General features: G+C 48.2%; 1 protein-coding gene across 2 annotated transcripts; it reads left to right on the forward strand.

The window, feature by feature from the left end:
• The first annotated feature begins 1,270 nt into the window (after nt 1–1,270).
• LOC149271589 (valine--tRNA ligase-like) lies at nt 1,271–11,103 on the forward strand. Of its 2 annotated transcripts, XM_089507298.1 has the most exons (30): nt 1,271–1,585; nt 2,063–2,206; nt 2,452–2,566; nt 2,753–2,901; nt 2,992–3,076; nt 3,193–3,293; nt 3,438–3,565; nt 3,768–3,932; nt 4,017–4,098; nt 4,179–4,298; nt 4,517–4,625; nt 4,721–4,809; nt 4,896–4,986; nt 5,077–5,201; nt 5,295–5,398; nt 5,523–5,681; nt 5,770–5,860; nt 6,001–6,106; nt 6,239–6,309; nt 6,747–6,872; nt 7,446–7,550; nt 7,635–7,703; nt 7,783–7,861; nt 7,992–8,119; nt 8,355–8,510; nt 8,628–8,834; nt 9,066–9,177; nt 9,465–9,640; nt 10,556–10,705; nt 11,035–11,103. In XM_089507298.1, the coding sequence occupies exons 1-30, from the start codon at nt 1,271–1,273 to the stop codon at nt 11,101–11,103; spliced, it is 3,726 nt and encodes a 1,241-aa protein (XP_089363424.1). The 2 variants fall into 2 exon arrangements, with proteins under 2 accessions (XP_089363424.1, XP_089363425.1); XM_089507299.1 differs by lacking the exons at nt 1,271–1,585; nt 2,063–2,206; nt 2,452–2,566; ... (1 more) ...; nt 2,992–3,076; nt 3,193–3,293 and having other exon boundaries at nt 3,465–3,565; nt 4,517–4,631.
• The last annotated feature ends 494 nt before the right edge of the window (nt 11,104–11,597 follow it).

The raw sequence follows: 11,597 nt of genomic DNA on the forward strand, positions 1-11,597 counted from the left end.
AAGCCATGGCTTCGATACGGGAAGTGATTACCACCATTTGTTGCCATGAGTCACTGAAATGAGATGCTCGAGATGGGCTATGAAAATGTTAAAGGTTCTCAACTAATTTAATAAACCAAATCCTGCCGCCATCATGTTCTAATAAGAGTTAAAAAAAACCTATAGAAAATATATAGTGGTGGTAACTCTCATCACAAAAATCCATGCAATGAGTGAGGACTTTGATGCAATGACTCCCACGTGACAGCCAGCTCTGTCAATGTTATTGCATCAGGTTGCAGTTACAACTCCTAACCATTAGGTGTCAGTATAGAGCATGTTGCCGGCCTGTGGGCCCTAATTTGGGGTGTCCTCAGTATGCCTGACTGAAACTGTACATAAAAAGAAAAACTGGAAGCTCTTAATATGATATGGCATAGTGTATTTATTATTTCCGGTTGGTTATATGATCGTAAAGACCACAGCGGAGTTATGAGGGGTTTTTAGTCTGGCAATGGCCCCTCTGTACTGCAGACATATCTGCGGCAGCTAAGTGTGGGCACGTCAGGGCCCCAAAGGCCGACGAGCTGAGGGCGGAAATAGGAAGTCAGAGGAAGACGAAAATACACGTGGGTGATGGGAGTGACGTCATTGCAGCGGAACTAAGAGGAGAGAGAAGTCTGCGAGCGAGAGAATAAGGTGAATTAAAAACTAATAATTAATGGAAAGAGTGCTAATAACCTGAGAGGGAGACGGGGCAGGGGCACTTAGAGGAGGGGCCATTACTGTAAGATAACTGGATGTACAGTGTATTGTATAATCAGTCCATCTGTCACTCAAAGTGGTAAAAGTGTCATTCTGAATGAAAATGTAACCAAAATACCCAGTTTTTGGGGGAAACTGCCCCATTATGTTAGTGTACATTTTTTTATTGATATATAAATTTTTTTAATCAGAGATTTTTTGTATACATTTATTGCTTGTCAGATTACGTAGCGTTACGCCCATCATTCCTGGTAGCGCCGGATGCCAAAACCCTCACCGCCTCGTGCGTTTTTCTTCAGCACGTAGGTTGTCATAGAAACTGAAAAGGGCTTCTTAAAGTTTCTGTGATTAAACCTTCAGAGGAAGGAACAACGTGACGCGTCTGCCAAGGTGTATTTCCTTAACCTGCTAGAGGGAAGAGATTTGTTAACGGACCGTTTTACACCTATGGGTTCTCCTTTTTGCCGAAATGTTATTTCTCACGATATTTATTTTTTTGTTTTAGGTCCCTCTCTCTCAGTTTGCGATGGCGACTCTCTACCTACCGCTCTCCTCTTCCTCTGACCCTCGGTGTCTCTGGGTGCGAGTCTCCAGACAGTTCTCTTGTCACTCTCGCCCTAAAGTCCAGGAGGTCTCTTCTGGCCCCCGAGGTCTCCCTCTGCCCTGCTTGCTCACACCATCCTCAGGATCTGTATGGGGTCCTTGGGCCGTATCTTACATGCTGGCTCCGGACATCCTCTCTGGCTGCGGAGACCCCCGAAGCTGTGCGCTCATTAAGCAATGGGTGAACTATGCGGAGTCAGACCTGCTGCCCTCCACCTATGGATTAGAACATGCGCAGGTACTGATGGACAGCTGGACGTCCAGGGAGCTCTCCTTAGTTCTGGGGTCTCTCTCTCTGTATCTAAAAGCAGAACTTTCTGTCTCTCTATAGCAAGTGAGGGAACACAGAAATGTAGACTTTGATGGCACATAAGAACCATTTATCTATCCCATGCATGTGTAAATCCCTCACTGTATTCGCCTCTACCACTTCTGCTGGGAGGCTGTTCCACTTACCATCCTTTTGTTTTATCTTGCATTCCATCTAAGCCTCTGACCCTCTAGTTGTAGGTTATTGCCTCTTCTTCCAATCCCTTACTGAAATCCATTATCTACCCCCCGTCCATTGTTTTATCAAAGCAGGTTAGTCTTTGCGGGTCTCCCTGCATTTAGATATTTAACATGATTTCCCGGTTACCGGGTTTACTTTACGTTTCCCTGCTGCTGTCGTAGTCTTGTATTATAGTTTTGTATGAATGTTCTCTGTCTCTGTCAGGAAAGAGATCGGGCTTATCTAGAACTTCAGAGAATTCTGGGTTTTCTGGACCATCACCTGAAGGTGCGCACTTACCTGGTGGGGGAGAGACTTAGTCTAGCGGACATCGCCGTGTCCTGCTGTCTCATCCATCCCTACAGCAAGGTATGTCTCTTAATCACGATAGGAACGTTTCACTCTCCTCTCCAAAGCTCATCGCCCGTCTATAAACCTCCTTCATCCTCCATAACTTGTTCTCCCAACTCTCCTTATATTCTGTGCCCTGTCTGCTGACTCCATTAATCTGTTTGTAGGTTTTCTCTCTACTACCTTCTGTTTCTTCATTCTTGCTTTTGGGGTTTCAGTTCCTTTTTATTAATTATGCTGGCCTATTTTTTTTTTTTCTTCAGGTCCTCTCTCCATCCATTAGAGAGAATCTCCCAAACGTCACCCGCTGGTTCCTAACCTGTGTCAACCAGCAACAGTTTCAGGAGGTCTTGGGAGAGGTGACTCTGTTCGGCGCAGGTAAACTGACACGCAGGAGAACGTTTCCTTAACTGATGGCACGCAAAGCATTGGCGGCTTTAGAAGGACCGATAATTTGGGTGGACAACAGTCCGTTGGAAGAGAAAGTGGGGATATTTTACAGAAGTTGCCCGAAAACCGTAAGACGTACCCCGACCCGTTACCCTTTTCTCTTTTGCCCTATAGAGACCGATACTTCGTCTACCTCAGCTGCCCCAACTAACACCACTGCTCCTGCGAAGACACCTGCCCAACTGAAGAAAGAGTCCAAGAAGAAAGAGAAGCTTGAACGCTTTCAGCAGAAGCAAGAAAAGATCAAAGGCCAGCAGACAGAGGTGGTACGGCAGCGTCAGAACATTAAACTTCCCCGGTCATTGGGCTCTGTGTAAATATCTTAATTTAAATGTATTTTTCTTTTGGTGTAGAAAAAACCAAAAGCAGAAAAGAAAGAGAAGAAGGAGTTGGGGGTGATCACATACGACATCCCGACCCCTCCAGGAGAGAAGAAAGGTACGGACAGGTGGCAGAGCTCAGGTTACGCCTCTGTGTCAATATAACTATTTGATGAAGAATATTTGCCCCTTGACCAATCATATTCTTTCGCTTTTGATCCCGCGTTCCTTTAGACATCCAGGGTCCGATGCCGGATTCCTATAGTCCTCATTATGTAGAGGCTGCTTGGTACCCATGGTGGGAAAAGGAAGGCTTCTTTAAACCAGAGTATGGGGTGAGTGTTAACAGCCCTCTGATTGGGTATATTTTGGGTTAATATGTTATGGTACAGAACCGGTCCACTCCAGGTCACTACAGTCTCTGTTTTAGATGGTAATAAGGGATCAAGCTCTAAATGTTTGCCCTTCTTGCATTTCAGAGGTCAAGCATTTCGGACCCCAACCCCAAGGGTATGTTCATGATGTGTATCCCACCCCCAAATGTGACCGGATCTCTCCATTTAGGACACGCGCTCACTAACGCCATCCAGGACAGTCTGACTCGATGGTGAGTAGGAAGAGAGGGCTTGGGGCGGGCCAGGAGACGCAGCCATATGTAAAGAATAGAGTTTAGCTTCCTCTGTCTGATTGACACGAGCTGATGATCGAGTCACTTGTTGACATGTAAGGAGTGGAAGGACTCCTGCGTTCCGGGGAGATCGGTGAAGATGGTTCGCCGATTTATTGGAAGCCTTTCTCTCCCTGTCCAGGCATCGGATGCGCGGGGAGCTAACGCTGTGGAACCCGGGATGTGACCACGCGGGAATCGCCACCCAAGTGGTGGTGGAGAAGAAGCTTTGGCGCGAGAAAGGGAAAACCCGACACGACCTGGGGAGGTCTGCATTCATAGAGGAGGTGTGGAACTGGAAGAGCGAGTAAGTCTATCGGTAAATAAGGTGCACTTGTCAATCCTTTTGTATTTAAATTGACATCCGTGTCCGTTTTCTCTGACGTTCCAGGAAGGGTGACCGGATTTACCACCAGCTGAGGAAACTGGGGAGTTCTCTGGACTGGGACAGAGCCTGTTTCACTATGGACCCCGTGAGGACCCTTCTATACCCTTCTCCTTTGTCTGTCCACCTGCTTCCAGCAGACGTTCTTACTCTTTTCCCTCTGTTTAGAAACTCTCCTTGGCCGTCCAGGAGGCTTTCATCCTTCTGCACCAAGCTGGGGTGATTTATCGCAGCAAGCGCCTCGTCAACTGGTCCTGCACGCTCAACTCTGCCATATCAGACATAGAGGTAGGGCAATAATGGGGGAATTAAAAGCCAAACGCATGCAGGTTAAGTGGGATGAGTTCTGAGGAAGTAGTGAAGCTTGGGGAGGGCCGTGTAACCCTGGTGTATAAACGCTGGCAATGTCGGAAGACAAACCCCAGAGGATTTAACCATTAAAAGGAGGGAAGGGTAAAAGTGCAGTTTAGCAGCAAGCGTTACTATACAGAGATTCTCTGCTCCAGGTGGACAAGAAGGAACTGAGTGGACGTACAATCCTTCCCGTGCCCGGCTACAAAGAAGGTGTGGAGTTCGGGGTCCTGGTATCCTTTGCCTACAAAGTAGTGGAGACAGGTAATGGTTAATCTGGATTTCTTCTTATGGGCTGCTATTGCCTCGTTTATCCATAAGCGACCACTCCAATCGTGTGTCTCTTCCGCACTTCCCAGATGAGGAGGTTATCGTGGCCACCACTCGAGTGGAGACCATGCTGGGTGATACAGCTGTGGCCGTGCATCCCGAAGACCAGAGGTACCAGGTGGGTAGCGCTGCTCCAGCAGAGAAAAGGTTAATAAAACAATAATTCATCGTAACCACATCCAATGCTTTCCATCCACTGCGCAGCATTTAAGAGGAAAGTACGTGATGCATCCCTTCTCTTTCCGTCTGCTCCCCGTTGTCTTCGATGAGTTTGTGGACATGAGCTTTGGGACCGGTGAGTAAAGAATAATATTTTGGGGTGAGAACAGCTGATTCTATCACTTTTATTTTTTTACATGGTATTTATTTTTCCTCCTCCTCCCAGGTGCTGTGAAGATCACCCCCGCGCACGATCAGACTGATTACGAGGTTGGGATGAGACACTCCCTGGAGTTTATTAATATCATGGATGATAACGGAAAACTCGTCAACGTCCCCGAGCCGTTCCTGGTGAGGAGGAGCTGGAACCAGCGATATGTTTTAAAAGTCGTTGTTAGTGTTTTTTCCCTCTTTTTGACTCTTGTTGTATTTTTTTTTTTTTAGGGAATGAAGCGTTTTGAGGCAAGAAAAGCTGTTTTAGAAGCGCTGAAAGAAAAAGGTTTATTTAAAGAAATTAAAGACAACCCCATGGTCGTCCCAATCTGCAGGTAAAAACAGATGGAAGGAGCTGTGAGTCTGCCCCTCCCCCCAGCAGGGCAAACGACAGGAGGAGTCTATAATCTGCCCTTCCATTTGCAGTAAGCGCAGTAATTTCCTCTTTTTCCTCCCCAGCCGTTCCAAGGACATCGTTGAGCCTCTGTTAAAGCCCCAGTGGTACGTCCGCTGCGACGAGATGGGGAAGAAAGCGGCCGACGCTGTCCGCGACGGACATCTGACGATCAAACCTGAATTCCACAACAAGACCTGGTTCACCTGGATGGACAATATCAGGTGCGGTATCTCCAGACCCGACAAACACCTCTGTGTATGCCGACGTGGCGTGTAATGTATAAGAATTCCCCGTATCGTTCTCCTGCAGGGATTGGTGCATCTCTCGCCAGCTGTGGTGGGGACATCGAATTCCCGCGTACTTTGTTACCATCGATGACCCGTCCGTCCCGGCAGGAGAGGTGAGCGCCGGGAATACCCTGAACGTAGTTTGAAATGTCACGACTTGCAAGCCATGTAGTGGGTCAGGACTCCTCTCGTGGTGGGGCGTCGCGGATTATTTTCATGGAGGGTAACCAGATTTGGTTCTTTGTACATGCAGGATACCGACGGCAAGTACTGGGTCAGCGGCCGCTCAGAGCAGGAAGCAAGAGAGAAGGCGGCAAAACTGTTTAATGTGGAACCTGGGAAAGTTTCTCTGCGCCAAGGTACGTCTTCCATGACTGAGTGTAGGACCCGCACCGAACCTGGTGACCTTGCCAGATCCTGGGATATTGGGGTCTGGTACCTCTAGGGTGGGCACTGTGTGGGGTGATGCACATTCTGTCTTTTTGTTGCAGACGAGGACGTTCTTGACACCTGGTTTTCGTCGGGAATTTTCCCCTTCTCCATTTTCGGATGGCCCAATGAGGTGATGTCATTAATGAGTTTTTCTGTGTTCGTCCTTCTTTGGTGAATTGGATTTAACAGATTGCATTTGATGTTGCTGCTCAAACAGAGTACATCTGTGTTATACCGGCCCCCGCCGTGCCCGGTGATTGTCTGGCTTTAGTGCGTGATACACTCGGCGTCCCCCACGATTACACAAGCCTGACTTTAAGGTTCCTAGGTCATACCGATAATTTTGTGAATACAATTCTTATAGTCTTATTGGTCCAAGAGACGCTGGAGCCTGCAGTCGACTTTTTATTGGACCAACATAGAAAAAGATGCCGTGTAAGCCTTCAGGACCTCAGACTTTTGCTTTCCGTCGGAGGAAGAGATCTAAGCTTTTATGGATGAAATATATCTGTCTTTGTGTCGTTGTCCTCTCTCATGTTAATTAACCCGTTACTTTCTTTGCCTCAGACTGAAGATCTCAATGTTTTCTATCCCGGCACACTCTTGGAGACCGGCCATGACATCCTTTTCTTCTGGGTAGCCCGTATGGTGATGCTCGGCCTCACGCTAACCGGAAAACTGCCCTTCAAAGAGGTAAAGTCTCTGAGTGCTGCCTCGCGGCGTTTCCTTCATGTGCTCCTGTTGGTTGAATTAATGGTCGAATTCTCCTCAGAAAGAGTTTTCCTTTATTTAGATCATGCGCATAATCGAGACAAGGCACACAACACACATACATCGCAGCGTTGTCTGATTACATGTTTGGATTACGTGGTTTATATAACCTCTTATCTACTTCTAATAGCATGCATCATTCTGATTGGTTACTTTTCAAGCAAGTTACACCTCTTTAAGCTGCATAATTAAGAATGGCCTAGACTTGACCCTTTGCACATATATATATATATATATATATATATATATAGAGTAGACGTGTTGGCGTGAACTCGTGCATATATCATAGACTAGACATTCCCTGCTTTCTTATGTCTTTGTCAGGAATAATATTTACGATAACATAAGCATTTTTCTAACAGCTCCGTGTCGCTGTTAGGTCATCAGCTGACATTTTCTTAAAACACCCCTCGCCTCTGTTTGTATTTCTTCTCTCGCTTATTGTATACCTCGTGTAGAGATCTCATGGTCTCTCCGCTCTTCCCTCTGTCTCAGGTTTACCTCCATGCCGTAGTCCGTGATGCCCACGGACGGAAGATGAGCAAATCCCTTGGAAATGTCATCGACCCCCTGGACGTCATCAATGGAATTACTCTGGAGGTAAAGACAAGGAAAGGCTAAGGGGAAGGGGCTTTGGTGTGGGTAACCTCGTGGTGGTCACTGAATCTGTCGTTCTTCTTCCAGGGTCTCCATGCTCAGCTCCTGGACAGTAACTTGGACCCTGCAGAGCTGGAGAGAGCCAAAGACGGACAGGCAAGTCAACGTACATTGATCCTTTTATACCCCTGTCTGAACAATCAGTCCAAACTAAAAGGTATCTTTACCCCTCCAGAAATCTGACTACCCCGGTGGGATCCCAGAGTGTGGGACGGACGCTCTGCGGTTCGCTCTGTGTGCATATACCAGCCAGGGTGAGTACATACCGCGTGCCGCGTGTGAGGTTGTATGTCGGATCAGATGATGTTTAGTGAAGTTACTTCTCTCTTTTCTCGCCTCTATTCCTTTCTTCGTTCTCCGTTCGCCCTGCGCCTCCTTTCTCAGGCCGGGACATTAACCTGGATGTGAACAGGATTCTGGGTTATCGTCATTTCTGCAACAAACTCTGGAACGCAACCAAGTTTGCGATGAGGAGCCTGGGAGAGGGGTATATCCCCCCCGAGTCTTCGCTGGTGAGTGGGGCTTTTAAACCTCTAATCCTCTCGCTCTAGTGGTGGACCTCATAGCGTACAATTTATTGTTTAGATTGTTGAATACCTTTTGTTGTTAACGGCAAGTTACTTATTAGCGACGGTCTCAGAATGAACCCACGTGGAGAGATAACCGAGGCGTATAATAAGTTCTTTAGCGGTTCGGCCGCATACCAAATGTAACAAGACCTTTCCGTCACGTCTCCATCTCTCTCAGGCCACTGGACAGGAGAGTAACGCGGACCTCTGGATTCTGAGCCGTCTCAGCCTAGCGGTGGAACTTTGCAACACTGGATTCCATAACTACGACTTCCCCGGAATCACCACGGCTGTGTATAACTTCTGGCTCTATGAGCTGTGTGACGTTTACTTGGTGAGGACCCCTTTCTGGCGGCTCCGTGTCCTCTGCCCCTGTCCGTGTCGAGGCTAGATATCTGTTTAACTTACTCGTCGTCTCCTTTTCCCTCCCCGTCCTCTCTTTCTCTGCCAGGAGTGTTTGAAACCCGTGTTCTCTGGTTCCGACGATGTGGCGAAAGCCGTGGCCAGGAACACTCTGTACACGTGTCTGGACGCCGGCCTCCGGCTCCTCTCCCCTTTCATGCCGTTCCTTACAGAAGAACTGTACCAGCGGCTACCCCGCCGCGCCGCTGCGCAGCACCCCAGCATCTGCGTCACCCCCTACCCTGATGCCACGGAGGTGAGAAATCCCTCCGGGAACGAATCAAAAGCAACGTTACAAAGTGTTTTAAGAGGGTGGTGGAACAGCAGAGGGGAATAAAGCCTGCGTGGGACGGGCATAAGGCTATCCAAGGGCCACATATGGTCCGAGTGGTCCGTATCTGACAGTTTTTGGGTGGTTTTGGCGCCGACGTTACTCCCACCCCAAAGTCAGGGCGCCCTCTGATCTGAGCTTTTGTTTCTGTTGCAGTTCCACTGGCGAGATGAGGAAATCGAGAAAAACATGGATCTGGCTCTGTTGCTGGTGAAGTCGATCCGGTCTCTGCGTGCCGATTATAACCTCACCAAAACAAAGGCTGACTGTGAGTCGGGGGATACAGAGGATAATGTACTTGCTATTCCCGGCGTGAGGCATAAGCCCGCGCAGCTCTGTTTTTATGTGTGTAACCGTTGTTTGGAAAGACGGAACCGGTTTGTATGTCTGAATAGCGAATCGGGGATAGATGTGAGAAGATTTAGAGTGGGGAAGGAATAGGTCGTTATTTTAGTTATTTATTGTAAAAAATAATTAACGTGCCTTGCGTTTAAAAACTAATGGCGGCTGGAAACCTGTCTCTAACGCTATAATGCGACTCTTCCCCCCCCGCAGGTTACGTGAAATGTCAGGATGCGGAAGCAAGTTCCGTAGTAAAGGCGTACACTTCTTACATCACCGTTCTGTCCTCGACGAACTCCCTGATTATCTTGCAAGCCGAGGACCCAGCGCCGCTTGGCACCGCCGTCAACACCGCATCCGACAAAGCCACCGTCTACCTTAGTCTCAAGGTAACCATCCGGCCCCCGTCTAGTCGCCCGTTTCTCCTGCTGTAAAGACTCAAACCTTAATCGGTCGTTGGTCTCGTCTTAGATTCAGGAGCCATATACCTATCCCATGCATGTTTACTACGCTCACTGTATTACCCTCTGCTGCTTCTGCTGGGAGGCTGTTCCACTTATCTACCACCCTCTCAGCAGAGTAACACTTCCTTACACTTACAGACCAGGCAGTCTGTCTGTACACATGAACCGAGATGTGCCTTTGACGCGCAGCTGCGTGTTTGAGCACGACAGAAACCCATTTATTGGGGTCAGTCATCCTGAAAGTGTCGCCGATGCCACATATTTACTGTTCCACCTACTCTGCTGGATTTAACATCTTAAATAAGTACGTGCAGCTTCCTTAGTTAAATTCCCAACCGTTCCTGGAAATAATTCTGTAAGCGTTCCTTGTTCCTCATTTTTCCCGGGAACGGCTTATTGTCGTGCGACACAATAAAAAGGGCACCGATAGGTTATTGCCGTAGAAAGTGAAAAGAGAGACTCTGTTTTTATGTTATTTAAACCTTAAGAGGAAGGAACGAATTTGAAGTCCAGCGTAAGGTCTGCTTGTTTGATTGACGGCTCAGTTAATGTGTAAGTGGAACGGCAGATTTAAAGGGCCGGAAACGTTTGCCATTCCCTCTGTTATTATGGGAAACGCTGAACGCTCTCTCTCTCCCTCTCTCTCTCTCCCTCTCTCTCTCTCCCTCTCTCTCTCTCCCTCTCTCTCTCTCCCTCTCTCTCCCTCCCTCTCCCTCCCTCTCCCTCCCTCTCCCTCCCTCTCCCTCCCTCTCCCTCCCTCTCCCTCCCTCTCTCTCCCTCTCTCTCCCTCTCTCTCCCTCTCTCTCTCTCTCCCTCTCTCTCTCTCTCTCTCCCCGACAGGGTCTGATTGATGTAGAGAAGGAGCTCTCCAAGCTGCAGACAAAGAGATCCGACCTGAGCCGACAGCTGGAAAAACTGAAAGAGCGGGTGGCAGGTGCAGATTATCGCACCAAAGTACCCCCTGCGGTGCAGCAGGGAGACTCCGACAAGGTGAGATGGGGCGAGCGGGCCTGAGTGGCAGATCTTTACTGGTGGGGCTAGAGGGGTGGCGTGGGGGGGGGGGGTGTAACTGTTAGTGAATAGATACTGCCGTCGGGGCACTTACTGAATTATTTTACAAAACCTTTTTGTTTTGATGTCAGCGAAACATAAGGACAGATTTTCTGCTCGACTGATAATTGATGAAAGCCCCTTTATTTCCCCTTTCTTTTTCTGGGAGTGTCGGGTCGGCTGTAACTCCGTCTCCACTCCGTCTCCACTCTCTCTCACTTCCCGGATCACTCTCATCTGTCTCTCACTCGATCTTCATCTCTCCGCAGATCAAACAGATCGAGACGGAGCTTCAGAAGGTGGAAGAAGCGACGGTGAGCTTCCAGCAGATGGTTTAATATATTCTTTAGTCGCCCAGACCTGCTGCTGCCTGAGGGTGGTTTTAGTTTTGTTTGTTTTTTTGTTTTTTACCAACATGCGCTGTAATGCAGAAAACCCAAAAAACATCGAATTTAATAAATTCCGTAGAAAACGAGACAAGCTACTGTTTGATTATTTGTCGGATTGGATGGGGTTGGATTTAAGGGTGATTATTTATTACATGCGATCAGTAAAGGTGGTGATTGGGGTCAGGATTTGGTAACATCGTGACGATGGAGCGTAACGTGTCAAAAATACGTTTTTGTGAAAAGGAAGGGGTCTTCTACCAGAGGATATGAGAGCCGTTTGGGCCAGAGGGGGGCTCGCCGAGGCTTCTGCTGGGTTGTGCTTAATCCTTTTCTCACGCCTCCCCCTGCTACGTGGTATTGTGGTGACACAAAAGACTCGTGACCTCATGCACGCACGGAAAGGTTCACACAAAGAAGGCACGCAAACAATGAGCGTGACGGGC

Source organism: Sceloporus occidentalis, unplaced genomic scaffold (genome assembly GCF_023333645.1).
Source record: "Sceloporus occidentalis isolate IW3139 unplaced genomic scaffold, rSceOcc1.0.p SCAF_489, whole genome shotgun sequence".
Lineage (NCBI taxonomy): Eukaryota > Metazoa > Chordata > Lepidosauria > Squamata > Phrynosomatidae > Sceloporus > Sceloporus occidentalis.